The sequence below is a fragment of the Anastrepha ludens genome, chromosome 2 (genome assembly GCF_028408465.1).
Source record: "Anastrepha ludens isolate Willacy chromosome 2, idAnaLude1.1, whole genome shotgun sequence".
Lineage (NCBI taxonomy): Eukaryota > Metazoa > Arthropoda > Insecta > Diptera > Tephritidae > Anastrepha > Anastrepha ludens.
This window is the reverse complement of record NC_071498.1, coordinates 182,413,968-182,435,324: the sequence shown is the minus strand read 5'-3', so window position 1 is coordinate 182,435,324 and position 21,357 is coordinate 182,413,968. Positions and strand designations below refer to the sequence as shown.

Genomic DNA, 21,357 nt, shown 5'->3' with positions numbered 1-21,357 from the left:
AATTAAAATTTTGTTTTGAAAATTGCAACCATTCCATCAATATTTTCTTATGACGTTGTCACGGTAAACTATCGTCAGTAAACCGACTTTACAGACAACCTCTTTTTTTTTATAATATCTAGAACCCTACAATTCAATTTGATTTAGTAGTTTTACATGGTATCTTTCTTATTCTTTTATCAGTCAAGCATTTACATGTCTGTGTTGACAGTTATGATTTCGAGGTTGTAAAAGACTTCGTTTATTTAGAGTATTAACACCTATAAACAATGTCAGCCTGTAAATCCAACGTAGAATCTCTCTTGCCAACAAGTGCTACTTGGACTAAGTAGGCAACTGAGAAGTCAAGCCCTCGCTCGATGTACAAAGCTAACACTCTACAATGCTCTCATCATTTTCGACCTAACGTATGGCGCAGAAGCTTGGACGATGACAATATCCGATGAGTCGTCCCTTGGAGTGTTTGAGAGAAAGATTCTGCTGAAGATTTTTGGGCCTTTGCATATTGGGCGAGTACCGCAGGCGATGGAACAATAAGCTACATGAGCTTACGACGATATAGACATAGCGCGTCGAGTAAAGATCCAGCGGCTTCGTTGGCTGGGTTATGCAGTCCAAATAGATACAAACGCTCCAGCTTTGAAAGTATTCGATGCGGTACCAGCTGGTGGTAGCAGAGGAAGAGGAAGGCCTCCTCTGCGTTGGGAAGATCAGGTGGAGAAGGACTTGACTTCACTTGGTGTATCCACCTGGCGCCGGTTAGCATGAGAAAGAAACGACTGGCGCTCTTTGTTAAATTCGGCCAAAATCACATAAGCGGTTATCGCGACAATTAAGAAAAAGAAGAAGTATAGCTTTATTAAACGCGGTTATTATTTTTTATATAAATTTTGGTAACTTAATTATGCATAATTTGCACATTTTCCAACTTACAGCTTTCGCTGACACAGCGTTCATTGTCACAAGCAATCAATAATGATAGAATGCAAGATTGCACCATCCCAAGAGCCTTGACGGCTGTACAGGCAAGAAATAAAAAAATTAAATTCAATAAGATAATCAAAGTAATTATGGTATGCTGTTAGAGAATGTAAAAATCGAATTTTTGAATTCCATTTTAAAAAGAATACAATTAACTACGAATGGATTGGTGCGTAACAACTATTCGGAAGTGCACAGGTTCCAATCTCCGAGCATGAAATACCAAATGATAGAAAAGGTTTTTCTACAAAAACATCACCCGGTCGGATTCATTTGATTGTAAGTTCCGCAAGAAACAGCGTAAAAAAAACAGCATAAAAAAAGCTACCAGTTCTATAGTAAAACTATAGATACGTTTCAAGTGCTAAGAACCGCATAAATCTGAAATAATGTAATAAAATCGCATAAAAAAGGGTACTAGTCCCATATTATTACTATAGATACGTTCCATAGACCGCATGAATCTGAAATAATTAAATAAAATCGCATAAACGAAAAATTTTATTTTTGAAAATTATATCTTTTTTTAAGAAACGTCAGAATCGAAAAATAAACTTACATCGTCAGAAATAGAATCAGACAATATCCGCATGTTGCGCGTTCGTTTAGGATTTGGCGTAAAATCATTTTCGTCACTTGAGGAAACGTACACGTCTGATCTAGATGGTTTGCAGGCGGTTCCATACTTGTAGGGTTAGCATTTGTGATGTAATCTGTGATGAGTTTTAGCTTAGCTGGTTTAGAATCTTGTTTATACAACTCCCGATAGGTCATGCATTTTTTTATTTTTTTAAAAGCCGCACTATTTCAAAACCGCCTAAAAACAGAATCTACTGTATTCCACTTTTTAACATTTACGTTCTTAAGTTCTTTGTATCGATTTGTTCACTCGTACGACTTGCAACCAACTCTGATATTCGATTAACTAATTCATGAGTAAGTCTTTCCGTCTAAGGGATACCTTAAAAAGCATTTAAAAAAGGGAAGGTGGCAACGCAGGCGATATTGCTTTCGAAATATTTCCAACAGTACCGGCGAGGTCGTGTTTCCTTCTATCTTGATTGCGTCGCCATTTTCGCAAACTACTACCACAGTATCGATTGGGTACGCATCAAGTGTGATTAAAATATTGTGCTTATAGTATTAAATTATATAGTTAGTAGTTGCGATTGCAATTTTAAAAACAGTTTCAGAAGATTTATTTCCAAGTACCCGGTAAGCAAAGAAATTTTGAGAGAAATGGCTGATGTGGAGAATGGAAACTCGAACGGCAATTACAACGACGAGGTAACTTAGTTTCTAATTTTATATTTCATTTTATGTATTTAATATAGCATTAGGTTTATTAACTATTGATTTTTAAAAAAAATTATTAAAATAAAGTTTGACATTCTCACGGGAGGTTTCAAAATGCCGCGTCATTTATAAGCATCACATGGGCAAACAAAATGGCGGACGCTATACGCTATCATAACGGCTTCGTGGTTTCTTTTAGTAATAATTTTTGTTTTAAAACTAAATTTAATTGGTTTGGTTTAATAAGGAATTTCAATAACGTGCTAAATACGCTATCCATTTTATTTTAAGTGTATTCATAAAATTAAAAGAACATTTTGTTTAATTTACACGCTTTACTTAAACATGGACTTTTTTTCTTTGTAAATTTACAGCCTATCACTGAACCTGAACAATTAAGAAAGCTTTTCATTGGTGGTTTAGATTACCGCACCACTGACGATGGCTTGAAAGCCCATTTTGAAAAATGGGGCAATATCGTGGACGTGGTTGTAATGAAGGATCCCAAAACAAAACGTTCGCGGGGTTTCGGCTTCATTACTTATTCTCAGTCTTACATGATTGACAATGCCCAAAACGCTCGTCCTCATAAAATTGATGGACGTACAGTGGAACCGAAGCGTGCCGTACCACGCCAAGACATTGATAGTCCAAATGCAGGCGCAACTGTTAAGAAATTGTTTGTTGGTGGTCTTCGCGACGACCATGATGAAGAGTGTTTGCGAGAATACTTCAAGTCATACGGTAACATTGTCGGAATAAATATTGTTGCAGACAAGGAAACTGGAAAGAAACGTGGATTCGCATTTATAGAATTTGATGACTATGATCCCGTGGACAAAATTATTTTGCAAAAGAATCATACCATAAAAAATAAAGTCCTCGATGTAAAGAAAGCTATCGCCAAACAGGCAAGTTTTTAAATAACTATATGAAAAAAAATCCTAAATATATATATTTGATAATGAATTTTAATGTAGGATATGGAACGCCAAGGAGGTGGTGGTGGAGGCGGTGGACGTGGTCAGGGTGGCCGAGGCGGCGGTCGTGGTGGAGAACGTAATAATCAAGGATGGGGTGGAAATAACAGACAGAACGGTGGAAATTGGGGCGGAAATAGTTTTGGAAACAGTGGTAACTTTGGAGGAAACCAAGGTGGCCCTGGCGGACCTGGTAGCTGGAATAGTCAGCCAACTCCTTGGAATAACCAGGCTGGTAACGAAGGAGGTTGGAATAATGGTGGCGGATTTGGTGGTCCTGGCAATAGCGCCAATAATGGATGGAATGGAAACAACGGTGGGGGTAATTTTGGTAGTGATTACCAACAAAGTTACGGAGGTGGTCCACAAAGGGGTAACAACTTTGGGAATAACCGCTCAGCTCCCTATAATCAATACAACAAAGGTAAAAAGTGGCATCGTACAACTTAATTAAATAATTTTGACTAAAATAAAATAAATTAAAGGAGGTAATCCCGGCGGTGGCCAAAGTGGCGGTTTTGGCGGTAATAATTATAACAGCGGTGGAGGCCCCAGTGGTGGCAATATGGGAGGAGGAAACCGAAGATATTAAACTTGCGAGGTATGAAGTTTTCCCATTCATTATGTTTAGTTATAGTTACTATCGTACATAATAGCATCGGTTGTATTACTTTATTTGAAGTTTCTTAATGTTTATTTCACCAGTAGCAATTTTTATGCAATTGTTTTTGGTTTTCGAATAATAGCGGCAATCTATTGCTACCTAAATATAGTTATAAGTATATACTAAACTAATTTAATTACAATAATTTTTCTTTTTAAAAATAGGTAAAGTACATAGTACAATACAATTTCAATCAGAGACAGACAGGCAGTCTAGGCACAGGCAGGCAGGCAGGAAGAGAAATGAAATCAGATGAAATAAACAAATATTGCAGACAACTGCAGTTCAACCGCTAAACTATTATCTACATTTGTGTAGGCAAAAAAGGAAGTTTATACAGATAAATTAATAATTTTAATTCATATTCACACGAGTACAAAGGAAACAGAAAAGCCGAACCTTGTAGTGAACGTATTTATTTTTAATGTTATCGAATGCATATATAGCACACATGGCTATAGAATATCCCATAAACGAAAAAGTACGCATATTTCGTACATTTGATTATCTTCGTAATCTGTGTATTTAAATACCTGTCTTAACTTTCAACTGTCTAATTATTTTACTTGTAAGAGACATTTATAAGTTTTCATAAAAGCATTTAATAATTAAAAGTATTAAATATAATACAAAATAACTTTGAGCCAATTTAGATAAAAATGAACATCATGAATAACTAGATCTACTTGACATAAACAAAATGAGTTACCCCTATAAATCTAGTAATAGTTTTAAATTATAAACAAAACGCTTGTGGAAGCAGTGTAATAAATTTATGTAAGCCTGAAAAAAATAAGGAAGACTTCTTTTCAAAAAATTGTATCGCATTATAACAGATTTTCCAAGCATTTTAAATTGGTATTACAAAAATAAGAAATTATCGATACAACTATTCCTTCGATTGAACATCATGAACAGCAAAATAACAACGAATCTAAGGTAGCGCAGTGACAGCAAGCCATACTACCCAGTCTTACAAATGAACCACAGCAATAAGCAAAGGGCTTTTAAAACCTAGTTTGAGTTAAAGCACCACATTAAATTTGCAACAAGTATCCTTAGATAAACGCTTTCAAGAGTTACTAATCATTATATCCGTATTTTTTACAAGATTTGATGTGCAGTGTGCGCATGTTGCTACAGGATTATCAAAAAATTGCGGTTACTGTGACACTTCCGGAGTCTGGCATTTATGGAGGATACCGCAATGCATTCTACGTATCGAGTACTATATAAGGGGTTTGCATTTACACCAAAGGTAGGTAGTAGATTTAAACATTGTGGGCTTGGTCGAGCTGCAGTTATAACCGCTGTGTTGCACGATTTTTTTTTTTTTTATTTCTTTTAAGTATCACGGCCGATGAACAATTCTGGCAACTAACTTTGCCAAAGGTATAGCGTTCTAACAGTCAGAAATTCTGTTATTGTTGCGCGCATTCTATTAAATAAATCGGCATCATAAAAATTTATTATAAATATATTATCAAGGAAAATATTTAAAGAAAACTCAGTGTATGAGAAAAGTATCCGTTTAGCATTTGCAACAGTGCTGCAATACTACCGTTTTATTCCGTACCTCGAACAAGCCCATTAACTCTCATGTATTTTATGAATAAAGAATTAAAAAAAAGTCGAATTTGTGTTTTGTTTTACGACATATTTACATAAGCTGCAATTAGCAAAATATTAGAAGTTTTCTTTTAAGATGCTCTGCTTGGTGCTGGATCGACTATGCTCAATTTTCTATTAGAGTTCCAATAGATTATGCATGTCATCGACCTGACGGTGCTATGCTTTTTTTGATTAGAAAAATTAAGTAATCTCTGGGCTGCCTGGCTGCTGGTCAAAAATTACAAAATGGTATAGTAAAAATTGCAGCTCTAACAATGCCTCCAGAAGGCTTGTGATTTAAGAATATTGTGTATTCGAATGCCATAATTTGTATCTGCTGTAAATTGCTGTCTGGTCTGTGAATGACCTGATATAGCTATCAAGAGGCGGAAGGTGCTGACGATCAAATTTATGACAAAAGGGATTAACTTGATGAATTTTCGGCTTATTTAAGGGTTGAGATTGGGGATATACGCGCAGATTCTGTAATTCCGAGGGAATTTTTCATATTTTTTCATTTCATCTTATTTAATTACACTATGGCTTTAACAACCATTTTTCAAATTAAATTAAGAGTCCAATGTTTCAATGTTCTGTCTGAATCACATCTCATAGACTAGACAAAATAGGGTATAGAATTAAAATTAAATTAATTTATTGCTCAATCTAATAAAAAAAGAATTTGAACGAACCTTTTTGCGAAGAGAACTAAGTCTTTAATCTTTGAAACATTGAACTCATTAGAGATTTCAAAGATTGGAGTGAAGGAGAAACAGTCCACTTTGGAGCATTAACATATAAAAGAATGGAAACGCAAAGATTTGTGAGGAGCATAGAAAACTGTCTGGTCAAGAAGATTAGGACAATCAGTGCCACCAGAGATTGGATCAAAGGAAAACGGTGAAGACTGGTTAGTTCTTCCAGTGCCGTGAGACTAATAAACTTACGTGTACTATAAGATGGAAGGTGCTCATACAAATTAACACTTTATCGACCGGGGATTTTTGCTATGAACCTGTTACCGGGGGATATTTTTATAGTTTTTAGCTCGTTTTAGTCAAATATGATTATTTCATATATGACGCCAATTGGCGTCCCCGGTCGATAACGTTAGTTTTGGTTAGGACACCAATTGGCGTGCCCGGTCGTTAAAGTGTTAAGAGGTTGAATAATAACACGAATGCTATTTTTTGCACTTTTTCGATTCTGCTTGCCAATTTTGAGCAAACTAATGTATTAGAAAGATGATGCAGAAACTTCGACGATGACAATATCCGAGGGGGCATCCCTTGGAGTGTTTCAGAGAAAGGTTTTTGGACCTTTGTTCGTTGTACGAATATCGCAGGCGGTGGAAAAATGAGCTTTACGTTGATGTAGACAGAGTACAGCAAATAAAAATCCAGAGATATTTTATATGTATATGGGGGTGCCAGTACTTCTCAAATACGGACCGGTTCACTTGATTAGAGGCACACATTTTTATGGGAGAAAATGGTTATTAAAGAAACAATTTGATCTAGTAATCCGTGGTTATCTGATAATTCAAGTGAAAACAGTGCTTTGCTCGAAAATAAAGATGTATCAGAATATTATATTATTCCATCCAACTGTACTTACCAGCAGTAAAATTTCACCAGATGTGATACTCTGCTTGATTTATTTGTTCACTTGAATAGAGGCACTAACCAAATAAGAAAAAATTATAAATACAGGATTTTGTTTTTACATTTATAATTTAAAGCTTAATAGTTCGGCTGTCACCTTGTTTATAAATTACTTTGTAAACACGTTGATGAATAGATTTGTACAAATTCTCCAGATAGCCTTATGCAATTTCAGACTAGGCCTATTTAGTGATTCGAATTAAAGCATTTTTGTCTTTGAATTGTTGCCCATTCTCATAGACCTTACGAGCAAGCTCTATAGATTTTTAATAATGTTCAGATCTGGGAGATATGATGGCTATGCTAAAGATTGAACATTTTAGGACGCAATCCAGGTTTTAGCCACACTTGAAGTGTGTACAGGTGCATTATCCTGTTGAGAGATCCAATTAATAGGTTCAAATGTTTCACGAATTTCGGTGGAAAAGATGATTTCAACGGAGCTTTATAGCTGTTTCCCGTCATTTTGAAGTCTATAGTCACTTGCTGGCGCTTTGCGGAAAGAAAATACCTACATTAACATAAAGCAATTTATTTTCTCGTATACTCTTTTTTTTTAGTTAGATGCCGTCTACTCACTATCTATTATTGCAAAACAAAAACACGAAATCACCATAACTAAAATTTTATGCACCAATTCGAACTTACAGTTTATGTACAATTTCCAACACACAGTACAAACAATTAACAATAATCTCAAACCCGGGACTTGGCTTTTGGTGGAAGCCACAAGTCTTTTGAACTGTATTTCGTAGCTGGGTATTGTTCCTACTAAAAATGAGAAATGGGTCAGGACTGAACTTTCTCAATTAAGTCAATGTTCACCGATTTAATGTAAATGCGGAATTTTTCAGTGGAATTTATAGAGAACTGGCGCGATTGCGTCGAAGATTCTAAAACGGTAAACAGTTTTTGTTTTAAACATTTATTAACAGGGATAAGTAAATTTCACACAACTTTATAAAAAACGCAACTAATAAATAGATACTCAGTTTCCTAAATCAACGGTGTGCTCCAAACTCGACTGCAAGAGGGACAATTTGAGTTTCGCTTTAGAAATGTCTTTATACACTCCTTGTGAATTTTTACGTCACACATCGAACATTTTATATCCTGCATATAATTAAATTAGTTTTCGTTTATAAATATATTTACATTTCTTACCCATAAAACAATCTTTTTGCAAAGTGGACAGTCTTTGACATATTCTGAGTAATGTGTTTTTAGATGGCTTGCATATTCCACTAACATACGTGGACCAAAATATATTTTATCATCGATTTTCAAAAAGTATCCCTGATCAGTCCATTTTTTTATTAGATTTTGGATGCGGGTCTTTGACAATTGCTTCTTCGCAGTTGGCGTAAGATTCGGGAGATTGTAAATTTCTACCCACGATATTCCGTAATCTCCTTGGGGAGCTATTGCTTCGACTAATTTGGCAAAATACATCTGATCTGCTTCACTATAATGGCGCTGGAACTTGCTGGCCGACGTTTCGAATGTAAGACCAAAAACCAAAAACTCCTCACCCAGTAAGGGATGATTTACAAAATTTAACTCTTGATTCAATTCTTTTAAGTCGTCATTTATTTCCATTACTAATTTTTTAAGATCTTGGAGTACATTGTCGGCGCCATCTATAACAACACAGTGTAAATTGCATACGAAAAGTGGGCTTAAAATTGTGTACTAACATGCTTGACCAATTGGCGTTAGGACATTGCCAATTTGCTCCGTGCTTAAGCATCCATGGTTAATGCACGTTTGCAGGAAGGCTGTTTTCACTTCACTCCGCATTCCGAACAATATTTACTTCCTTATAACTATTCTCCGTTACAAATATATTTCTGGATGACTGAATAAAATTGTACAATTCAGAAATACGCCGAGGGTGGGGTAAATGATTATTAAGCGGTATAAACAATCCCAAAAATAACAATAAATATGAAGTTGCCACATCGCTAAGTATAAATACTAAAATATTAGGTAAAACTCGCGGTGTACAGAATACAGAAAACAACAGTTTCCGACGATTGGTACATTTTTTTCGCGATTTTGGCAACAAATGACCACAGAGCTGCAAACAAAACAAACAGAAGAAAGACAAGTGGCTGGAATTTAGAACAATGTATATTTGGGAATTTTTGGCAAACTATAATGTTTTTTTTAATGAAACTTGGTGGAGATGTTAGTGAGGTGTTAAGGAACACTCTTTATAACTTTAAATTATTCGGGAAATAATAATTTTTTAATTATTTGCATTCAAAATGCCCTCGGGAACTTCACTATAATTTGCCACATTACACTATATTTTTTAACATTTCACTAAAATTCACCAAATATACACTCACACGCGTGTTTTTACTGATTTTTATGCTAATATTCTAGTTATTTCTATTAAAATTAAGGGCAAATTCATTTGCCCATGCAATCACTTTCCAGTTCTACGCAAAAATACTGAGTTAATTAATTTAATTTAATTTTAATTTCTTTATTATTTTTTTATTTGAAAATTGGAAAAGTAATGAATTACAATCACAATGAATTAAAAAGCATTAGCGACTAGGCCATCAGCTTTCCTTTATTATTTTTTGTGATACGCTTAATATCATTGTTTTTAAGTTTAAATGCGTTGTATGTTTTTATTTTCAAAAATATTTCTCAACTTTAAATTACAGCAAAAAAATACTGCAGTTTTTCAATGAACCGTCCACCGAACATCCCTGCGTGCGAACTTCGTTTTCATTTCAGGTGTATGGCAACACCAACTTTTCGCTAAATTAGAGAACTTTAACATTAAATTACTTAAAAACTATAAGCCTCCGGCAGGTTCTGTTTTCAGTTTTAAGATGGGGATACACCCCTCTATCACCCCCTTTTAACCGTTTTTTTCAAAGCGATATACATTATACTAAAGTTTTCCCCTAAAAGTATATTCACATACTATATACATTAGTTTCCAATAAATCCACAAAAATAATCTTCCTGTTTTTCAACATAGAAATTATTTTGACTGCTAATAATAAACAGTTGGAGGAAATCAGTAAGCGACGTATACTGAGGTTTCAAAAAATTATGGTAGCAATACTCATTCGAAATTCTATATTACTTTTTATAATAAGTGATAAGAAGACACTTGCTCTTTTTCTGTTGTATGAATACATAGTTTATAATACCTAATAAACATTTTATTAGAATTATGTCTACACACCTGTTTTCTTTGCGGCATCCATTTTATAGCTTCCGCGCACGCTCATGCATACATGTCCAGCAGCTTATGTGTGTGCGTGTCGGGTGCATGACACTTGCCCGCAAACGTTCATGCAAAAAATGTCATGCGCCATTTGAATTGAGTGTTCGTAGCGTGCGCATGTAAATATGTCGCCTTCGGAAGATGATTTGCTGCTGCTTGTAACTGTAGCAGTTTCACTTGAATTTCTTCCGCACACTTATTCATCTCGAATGTCAGCACAAACTAAAACACTACTGCATGTCATGCAGACTGCGACACGGTCATGTAAAGCGAAAAAAACTAACATTTTTGATTTTCATCACTCAAAAGCCGACAACAAGTATGTGTGACACAAAGCAAGTACGTGTGTCATCTGACACGCACACATATAAGCTGCGGGACATGCATGCATGAGCGTGTGCCGAAGGTATTATTTAGTTTTTACTTTGACGTTTTTTCGTGTATACGCGTAAAAATAATGATCTATTACACAGAAAACACAGGGTTGTGTGTCAAAAAGTATGGTTCAAGGTGGATTTAATAAGGTGACAGCATTCACCCAGCTGAATTTTTCGCCGTAGGTATGGCTTACGTCAAAATGATATGCTTTGTTTGTATGTATTGGTATGTTTACATTCGTATGTTTACATTTGCTTGCTGATTTTGACATGATGCTTGCACCAAACGCAACAACAAATACATGTAGGGTTTTACTTATATGTGTTTGCTGTCACCTGTAATAAATTCGCCTTGGTATGGTTATTATCTTGGATTATTTTATCTCAGATTTTGGGAGAGAAATTTTGTATGGGAAATCTCGTTTTTTAATTACGGATTGGGAGTTAAGCACGAAAAAGTAGATCATCTACTTACATGTGAACGTATTATAAATTAAATGGACGCCAGCAAAGAAAATAAGTCTGGAAACATAATTATAATAAAATTTTTTTTAAAATTATTAATTATGGATTAATTTTACAGAAAAAAGCGTGTGTTCATAAACGTTTTGTCCGCTTATTATTTATTATAAAATGTTAGAATACAATTTCCCATGCGTATTGTGGCCATAATTGTTTTCAACCTCGGTAAACGTCGCTTACTGATTTCCTCCAACTGTTTATTATTAACAGTCAATTGCGCAATTAATATAAATAAGCTATTTCTTGTCTTTGTCTTTTCTTCATATCGTTAATAATAATTAAAAAATACAAAAACACCGAAATATTAAACCTTTCACATCCGTATTGACAGCTGATTGTTAATTTTGCAGGTAATCTGCCATATGTGAAGGGGTAGATTAATTTTTGTGGATTTATTGCTAATTACTGCATATGTGAACCTACTTTTAGTTAATTACCAAGGGCTTTGGGTTACTGTGTCCAAATGTGTGAAACGATTCAAAAATTTTAACACACACTTGAAGTCAATAGTCCAAACATTAATTTAAATTCAAATGATAAAACATTTCTGTATACTAATTTATTAAAAAACTCAGTTAGAAAAATGAATTTTTGTAAATTTCGGAAATAGGCATACATTTATTACTCTTATTGGTTGGGGTTAAGTATAATGTCACATGGGTAATTTTTGGGCAAATATAATGATTTATTTAATGAAACTTGGTGGAGATGTTGGGTAGTTCCTGAACAACCTTTATAACGGCTGGAGTTTAGAACAGTGCCGATCTTGGAATTTCTGGCAAACTATAATGTTTTTTTTAATGAAACTTGGTGGAGATGTTAGTGAGGTGTTAAGGAACACTCTTTATAACTTTAAATTAATCGGGAAATAATAATTTTTTAATTATTTACATTCAAAATGCCCTTGGGAACATCAGTATAATTTGCCACATTACACTCTATATTTTTTAACATTTCACTATAAATCACCAAATATACACTCACACGCGTGTTTGTACCGATTTTTATGCTAATATTCTAATTATATCTATTAAAATTAAATGCAAATTCATTTGCCTATGCAATCACATTCCAATTTTAAGCGCGAACAAGAAGAAGATTGGAATTACAACAGTATGGTGTTGCCGGATGCCTGCAAATGAAAACAAAAATTAAGTACTTGAGTTTAGTGTTAATGATGGGAATGGGGGTTATTGTGCCTGCTTACTACATACACGCATATGACGTTTTAATTTTGGGTTCAATGGTTTTAACACGGAAAGGAGTTTTACGCAAAAATACTGTGGATTGCGTAGCCGGAGTTGGACTGATGAGGGTTATTTTTTTGAAGCGCGGCCGAAGGCCGCCCACGCAAAAAGGAGTTCTACGCAAAAATACTGTGGATTGCGTAGCCGGAGTTGGACTGATGAGGGTTATTTTTTTGAAGAGCGGCCGAAGGCCGCCCACGCGAAAAGGAGTTCTACGCAAAAATACTGTGGATTGCGTAGCCGGAGTTGGACTGATGAGGGTTATTTTTTTGAAGAGCGGCCGAAGGCCGCCCACGCGAAAAGGAGTTCTACGCAAAAATACTGTGGATTGCGTAGCCGGAGTTGGACTGATGAGGGTTATTTTTTTGAAGCGCGGCCGAAGGCCGCCCACGCGAAAAGGAGTTCTACGCAAAAATACTGTGGATTGCGTAGCCGGAGTTGGACTGATGAGGGTTATTTTTTTGAAGCGCGGCCGAAGGCCGCCCACGCGAAAAGGAGTTCTACGCAAAAATACTGTGGATTGCGTAGCCGGAGTTGGACTGATGAGGGTAACAAATTTACAAAAACCCTCCTAGTCGACGCTCCTGTAAAATTCAAAGGAACCTGCGTATGTATACGCGATAAAGAGTTCCACGCAAAAATACTGTGTTAATTAATTTAATTTAATTTTAATTACTTTATTATTTTTTGTGATACGCTTAATATCATTGTTTTTAAGTTTAAATGAGTTGTATGTTTTTATTTTCAAATTCATTTCTCAACTTTAAATTACAGCAAAAAATACTGCAGTTTTACAATGAACCTTCCACTGAACATCCCTGCGTGCGAACTTCGCTTTCATTTCAGGTGTATGGCAACACCAACTTTTCGCTAAATTATAGAACTTTAACATTAAATTACTTAAAAACTATAAGCCTCCGGCAGGTTCTGTTTTCAGTTTTAAGATGAGGATACACCCCTCTATCACCCCCTTTTTACCGTTTTTTCCAAAGCGATCGGCACTATACTAAATTCTAGCCTTTATAACTCCCAATATTCCGGAAATGATAGTTTGCAATTATTTGTCTTCAAAGTGCCTTCGGGAACTTCACTACAGTTTGGCAAATTATAATATACATAATTTCTTCTCAGCTTCACTTCAATTCATAAAATATAAGTTCTATGCAAAAATACTTTGAATGGCGTAGCCGGAGTTGGACTGATTAGGGTTATTTTCTTGAAGCGCAGCCGAATGCCGCCCAAGCGGAAGGATGTTCTATTCATTCTCACGACAGTCGGTTCTACGTAACCGGGATGACCCTGGCATTATTCTCCATATGTACATATGCGTAACGTATGCGGAATGTTTATGCTGCTACAACAAAAACCACGAGGAGCTCTTTGTAAAGTTTATCGAGCAATACAATACACTCATAAACCGTACTTTTTGGTTTTTAATTACTTTATTTTTTTGTGATACCTTTTGTATCATTCTTTTTAAGTTTCGATGAGTTATATGTGTGTATAACGTTTTTTCCATATAAAACAATGTTATGTTTCTCAATTCTAAAGTAAAGCAAAAAATACTGTAGTTGTACAAATATCCATCCAGTGAACGTAAGAAATTATTTACATATACATGTATCAATTATTTAAATAATTATAATTGGCAGTTTCCACATGTTTTCGTTTACTCTTCCTCTTCACAAACAACTAAACTAACTTCCTTTTGCTTGTTTTTTCGCAGTAGTGACATCACGGCGGATTGGGAAGCTGCTATCTTAGTAAAAACTTTTACATGTATTTTGTTTTTATAAAAAGTGATTCTTATTCACGGTATACAGAATTCTAAAGGTGGCGCCTTCCGAAAAGCTCGACTCTATTTTTCGCTATTTTGACAACCAGTTGACGTCATCATGTCAAATAAACAAACGAACAAAAGAAAGAAAACGTACTTGCTTGAAAGTATTCAATGAAGGACTTGCTAATATTGTGATGTTAAGGTTTTTGAACTTAAATTAAACAAACTAATAAAAATGAAGTTCCGCGTATAAAATTTGGAAGCACTAATTATAAAAAAATACTTCCAAATGTACTTTTTTTGCGTTTTTGTTTTTCGATGAGACCGACCTTTGCATGTGCAGCTATTTAACTTTACTATGTCGTAGAATAGACGTGAGAAGAATGAAAAAAAAACATTTTTCAGGTCAAATAAGAACCACCCTAATATAATAGTTATACGACGTTCGCCGAATTGATTGACATTTGTTTTTTATTTGAATAAAAAGTACCATTGGGTTCTCAAAATATGTGCATATATATTTTTTTTTTTGTAGTTTTTGTTTACTAGTTATGTTCCTACATATACTTTAATTAAGGCGGTCTACAATTTTTTTTACTTTTTTATGTAATTATTTTTAGTTCTTAACTTAAATTATTATTTGACTCTAACTTAGTTTGTTATGATCACTTAAAGTTTATGATTCAAGTTCAGTTCTAAACTAGCGCTTTGTAAAAAGGTAGCATTGCTGTTAATAGTCCACAAATAAGCTTCATTGGCTAAGGAATCAGTGTATAGTAATATGTCGAATACAATTGAATATCCACACTCGGCTACACTAATTTTAAAAGTTTTTGGTTAATCAGTGCCCATGGAATCCGTCTCCTTTGAGCTCATTGGAAATAGTCATGATTTAATGCCTGAAACCCAAAAAAATTATATGTAAATATATATAAAGGACATACATATTTAATGACAGCTAAAACAAATTCCGCTGCTGAAAATAGCTGAAGGTTTTAAACTCATGAAATTTCTGAATATTTTCTTTTTAATATAATAATGTACTTGAAGTGTTTTGCTTCAAAAAGAAAAGGGTGTTAGATACATAAATGTATGGAGAATGTTTATGCTGCTACAACAACACCACTTTTTCTACTTAATCTCTTAATAATTCTAAAGTATTACTATTTACAGCATGATTCCAATGAACCTATGTACAGGGTGTTTTGTCCATATTTGATGCATGAGAACTATGAATAATTTAGTGAAAAAAGCATCACTTCCGATTTCCTTCGATTAAAATTTTACTTGATATAATACAATTTATTGGGTTGACTGTAATGTGACCGTAACAATATCAAGAAGATGTCACCATTTTCAGTGATGCCTTTGGGCCCTTTTTTCTGAATTTTTTACATGTTTTGAAAAACCTCATTTCTGAGGATATGACGTTGATTTTCCTTTCCTGAATATTGACCCTCATAAAGTCGAGTGTTTAAGGTTTATTAGTGTACAGTTTTCACTTTATAAACCCTACAGGAAAGAGTCCGGCACTGGGGAATTTTTTTTAAGTAAATTCATCGACTGCCACGCCGTATGGCATTTACACAATCCAGCTGGAACCTCGATTTTCAACCCGCATTTTCCTCGTTGAATGACTGCGAAAATTCGGTGATCATGGACCGATATCAGTCAACATTGGCAACTAATGTATGGCCTTTGTCATCCTCGAAAATGGCCCCCTAGTGTTCGTAGCGCCGTTGAGTAAATGTAACTCAATAGATAAGTTGCATTTGTTGTAATATACAATAGTATACAATATTATCAGACTCTTCAGTACCGCCACGACTAACGAATCATGACATTTCGTCTGCGCCTATGAATGTATTTTGTTTTTGTAGTCACGAGGCTTAGAAATTGTATGGATTTTATACTATGTGTGTTAACATACAAAACTTAAATAAATAAAAACTACAAAAATAAAAAAAATCGACTCTAAATCATTTTTTTTGGTGTTTCAATTTTGAAAAGACAGCAAATCTTGTGCATAAAGCATCAAATTGGCAACTATGCCACTGAAGGCGGCTGCGGTAATTTCGCCGATACACACATTGAGTTAAATTGCACGGCACAGATATTTCTAAAAAGTTATTGAAGAAGCAAGTTGAGGCGCAAGTGTTAAATTTTTTTAAAGTTCTCATGTATCAAGTATAGATGGAGCACTCAGTACATGTACATATTTATAGGTATATTTCTATTTAACTTTTTTAGGTCTTCCAAGACGTTTCAAATGAGTACAGCTTTCAATGTAATTCATACCAGTAATTATTTTTTATGCATTGTACATATGCATATCATATTTACGTACCTCTGTGGCAGTTAGGCGATTCTTCGGATTGTAGACAACTAGGTTCGATACCAAATTGATTTCGACTGCATGCGTGCAACTAGGAAATAGGTTATCCCAATGAACTCCAACCGCATTTGGGAACCTTAAAAATAAATTCCATTTAAAAGGTATTTTTTTATTGCAAAATAAATATTCAAAGTTACCGTATTTTGTTATAATCCGGTAATGAAGTAAGATCTGGCCACTCATTGAGCCTTGGGTTGCCTAATGTCCTTATAACAAGAGCCAATTGTTCGATATCGGTTGCACCCTAAATTCAAATATATTTTTAACTGAAAGTAAGTATGGCTTAACCGTTATAATAATGCTTGGTTACAGGAAACAATGGAACTCCCCGAAGCATTTCAGCGAAAACACAACCGGCTGCCCACATGTCAACAGCTGGACCATACTTTTGACTTCCCCAAAGTATTTCTGGTGCTCTATACCACCGCGTAGACACTTGAGGTGAATATAACTTATTTTCTTCTTTTGGAAAATACAAACGCGCCAAACCGAAATCAGCTATTTTAAGAGTTTCGTCTTCGCTTATGAGCATATTGGCTGGTTTTATATCCTGTAAATTAGAATGTAATTAGAATGAAAATTCAGATTTTTTTGAAGCTACTTAATACTTTCATTTTTTGAAATTTGCTTAGGAAAACCCAGTGTCTAACTGAAACATTCTGGTTTTTTCTATTGTAATAATATGGTAAATGGGCATAGAAAACTATGTATTATATTGGTAATGTTATGAGGAGAAAGAAGGCAAAAAAGGAGGAGCTGGAGGCATAAACTATTTCACAAAAATGTTCCCCGTTCCTATATTTCCAAGTTCACACAGTTTCCTATGCCAACTTGCCATAAGTATACGCAAAAGGGGTAAACAAGTTAAATTTTGTGGATGCATAAATAGCAACTGTTATTTTTACACACCGGTATATGATACCATTTTTGGCTTAGAGGACATTATCTCGAAAATTTGAGAAAAGAACTTTTGGCGCCACTTTCCAGTAGTACTAAAAAAAATGATTTTGTTGCTTACAATTTCAGTACGTCACTCGCACCTTATTTGATACGATACGATTTTTGCGAAAATGAAAAAAAAGAGTATGCATGAATCTTATTTATTTGCTTTATTTCATTTCGCAACATAAAATGCAAAAAAGTGTCCACTCATTCTATTGTAATGCAAAAAAAAAAAAAAAAGATACACAGAGAATTCACGACGCAGCTTAAAGTGTTGTGGAATGTAGAACATTTTACGAAAACATCGTATCTGTATGAAATAAGGTGTGAGTAACTGTATGTACGAGTATGTATAAATATTTTATTTCATTTTTTTTTTTTATTGTAGTATAATATGAAGTTAATGTGATTTTAACAGATGAACCTTCATTTATTAATAAACAATTAAATTGTTTTAATAATTGTTATATAGTTTTTGTATACTTAAAAATAATTCGGCTCGATTCGGTTTCGGTCGAGCATTGATGAAATTGACTGAAGTTTGCTTCATTTGGACTTCGACCTGGGCCCCGAAAAGTGATGTTCATTCGATCTCTAATAAATTAGCAATAAGTAAAGTAGTTATAAAGAAAGGTTTGCATTGCCTGCCGAGGGGCGACTGCCATTAAAAAACAACGTTTTGGTGTTTCATGCACGGAGACTCGAACTTGTGCACTTCAGAATGATAGTTACGCATCAGCCATTCGGCTACGGCGGCCGCCAATATTAATATAGTATGTATATATGTATGTATACTATATATATGAACGTATGTATACGATATATGAATATGTATGAATGATGTTCCTTTTTCTTTTTAGCATATCAATGAGGCCAATGGAGATAATACAACAGCGTCAAGCAATTGCAGTGTAATTTTATCCTGGAGGCCTAATTCTTCCGATACCTATGTATACGAAAGGCGATGCTCAACGAAATGTATCTACTTATATTTTAATGCAAAGTACGGCAGAAGAGTCCGAAAGTCTTGTATTCTAAAGAGTAAAGGAAGGTGGACAAAATAATTATACAAGCAATTACTTTAATTTCAGTTTAAAATAAAGCAAAGATTTGATATACATATAACATACATATTACACTTAGGTAGTTAATAAGTTGCGCTATTTGTCTTATTTGCTCTATTTTGCTATCAGGATAGTTGTATTAAGCGTCCGCCTTAGCCAAGTGGGCTTCGGCGTGACTACCATTTGATAGAGTTATGCTCGTTTTCGAAATTCACAGTGGGTAAGAAATTCGAAATGAAAAAGGTTTCTTTTTAATAGCGGTCACCCCTTGACAGTCAATGGCAATGCTTCATTTTCTGTCATGAAAAAGCACAATAAAAACCATCTGTCGTGCGGAGGCGACATACAACTTTAGACCATTCTATATATATATTTGTATTAGGACATTTTTAAAGTGAAAGGTGTGAACACACTATTTCATGTACTACTATTTTTATAGCCAGCACTATTCCTGCAAATATAGTACACCTTTCAGAGTTGTATTGTGAGATAAAAATTTTGCTTGTGAAACAAAAATAACTCTTTTACAAAGGTCCTAATACAATAGCATTATAGAACAGATACGACAAACAGCACAACCTGTGAACTCCCTAACGATCTAAGAGCCAGCGCGGACTTGTGCCAAAGGTCAAATTCACTTACTCTATGCATTATACCGATGTTGTGCAAATATTCGATTCCCTTAAGCATCATTAGTGCGAATTTTCGTATTTGTTGTCTACTTAGTGGATTCATTTCGTTCCTCAATTTTCCGTATAAGGTTTCAGGCATGTATTCGAGTACCAAGGCCAGCCCGGTTAAGTCTGGATATATATCAATAATTGATACTATCTGAAGTTTGAAAATATACATGTGTATATATGTATGTAAGTATGTATATATAAATATTCGTAGTCTTACATATTCCGATTGGCATAACTGCAGTGTTTTGATTTCTCGCAAAGTATTCAGAGAAATGTTGCCGAATTTATTCTTCAGCGCTATTTTCTTAATAGCCACAGGTTCTTGCCGTTGCAGATCCATTGCTTTGAAAACATAGCCATGCACTCCTTCGCCAATCTTTTCCAGCATTTTATAACGACTTGGTGCATAGTCTTCCATTCTTTAAGATACATTGAGAAATGTACAACGGCTGTTTTTTACGGGGGTCCTTTTGCTGTTGACAACTTTTTATGAATGCTACCACGGCAACCTTTTAGCAATTTTCATATGCTTGGCATATTGTGGATGTATGCCTATACACCTTTTAACAAACATATACATATTTATATATATAATCCATATCCATTCAACCCCTCAATAAAATCAACTCAATTTCTATGTATGTACGAGTATATGTTGAGGAATTCAAAATGAATGTGAATTGAGTGGTAAATATAGTTTTTTCGATCTTTATATGCCCAACGAATTTTTTTAGATAAATTTAATAATATAATTTATAATTCTTATTTTTTATTATTTTTATATTTTTTTTATTATTTTTATAATTTTTATTTTATTTCATTTTTTATAATTTAAAATTTTTTGTTTTTCAATTATATGATTGGTTTACTGTTATGCATTTTTGACGTGTACCACGAGTACATACGGTACGATACGTTGATTTTCGATTCATTCATTGTAAATTGATTCCTTTGTGGTCCATATCTACATACTTACATATGTCGATTACATTCGAATATTTTTTATTTATGTATTTGCCCAAAATCACATAAGTTTTACAGATTATTAATAACTTTATAATTACCAACCACGCCCGCCACAGTGGCCGGATGGGTTGCTGCATGACTACATACTTTCCGGAAGTGCGTAGGTTCGAGTCTGAGTGCATGAAACATCCAATGATAGAAAAAGTTGTTTCTAATAGCTGCCGCCCCTTGGCAAACATCCGGGTATATTTCTGCCATGAAAGAGCTCCTCATAAAAAATATTTGCCGTTCGAAGTCGGCTTAAAACTATAGGTTCTTCCATTTGTGAAGCAACATCAAGACGCATACCACAAATAGGAGGGAGGAGCTCGGAGAAACACCTTACAGACGTGTACACACCAATTATTTATTTATGGGCGAAGTGAGATAGTATTGTGAAGAGGACGAAAGCCAAACAGGTAGTCTTCCAAAACTCAATGTTCAATAGCACTGATTTAATTCTATCTAGCAAGAATTAACGCAGTAGTTTGCTGATGTTGGATAGAAATATTATTGGGCGATAGAGCCAGGATTTGCTTCGTTTTAAAAATTGTTTTATTTTATGGTTTAACTATGGCTTTCTGAATATAAAAACAACAACGTACATATGTTGAAGTGTTTTTCAGTTCGTTTTTATAAAATCTCTTTAAAATATAATTACCCTATACTTGAAAGTGCCTAATACCACCTTTTAATCTTTAAATTCTGAACTTCTAAGAGACTGAGTTAATAGCAAAATAAATTGTATATAATACAAAAATATTATTTTATACAACAGGTTGTGTAATAAGTGAATTTCTAAATGTCAAAATCCTGCGCATGCGTTTTCCACGACAGAATATCCTTGTCGATGGCTGTCAGATGAAAAGTATACACACATTTTCATTTAT

General features: G+C 34.4%; 3 protein-coding genes across 3 annotated transcripts; 1 reads left to right on the top strand and 2 right to left on the bottom strand.

Annotated features, from left to right (window-relative positions):
* The first annotated feature begins 2,026 nt into the window (after positions 1-2,026).
* Positions 2,027-4,758, top strand: LOC128856012 (heterogeneous nuclear ribonucleoprotein 87F-like). The gene is made up of 5 exons (XM_054091344.1): positions 2,027-2,268; positions 2,652-3,188; positions 3,258-3,681; positions 3,743-3,858; positions 4,086-4,758. The coding sequence occupies exons 1-4, from the start codon at positions 2,221-2,223 to the stop codon at positions 3,847-3,849; spliced, it is 1,116 nt and encodes a 371-aa protein (XP_053947319.1). The 5' UTR covers positions 2,027-2,220; the 3' UTR covers positions 3,850-3,858; positions 4,086-4,758.
* A 3,347-nt stretch (positions 4,759-8,105) lies between these two features.
* LOC128860799 (non-structural maintenance of chromosomes element 1 homolog) lies at positions 8,106-9,139 on the bottom strand. The gene is made up of 3 exons (XM_054098554.1): positions 8,894-9,139; positions 8,361-8,836; positions 8,106-8,309 (listed from the first exon to the last, which is right to left on the bottom strand). The coding sequence occupies exons 1-3, from the start codon at positions 8,994-8,996 to the stop codon at positions 8,193-8,195; spliced, it is 696 nt and encodes a 231-aa protein (XP_053954529.1). The 5' UTR covers positions 8,997-9,139; the 3' UTR covers positions 8,106-8,192.
* Positions 9,140-14,304: 5,165 nt separating this feature from the next.
* Positions 14,305-21,258, bottom strand: LOC128856010 (cyclin-dependent kinase 20). The gene is made up of 6 exons (XM_054091343.1): positions 19,680-21,258; positions 19,422-19,610; positions 17,084-17,323; positions 16,911-17,017; positions 16,726-16,849; positions 14,305-15,277 (listed from the first exon to the last, which is right to left on the bottom strand). The coding sequence occupies exons 1-6, from the start codon at positions 19,878-19,880 to the stop codon at positions 15,251-15,253; spliced, it is 888 nt and encodes a 295-aa protein (XP_053947318.1). The 5' UTR covers positions 19,881-21,258; the 3' UTR covers positions 14,305-15,250.
* Between the last annotated feature and the right edge of the window lie 99 nt (positions 21,259-21,357).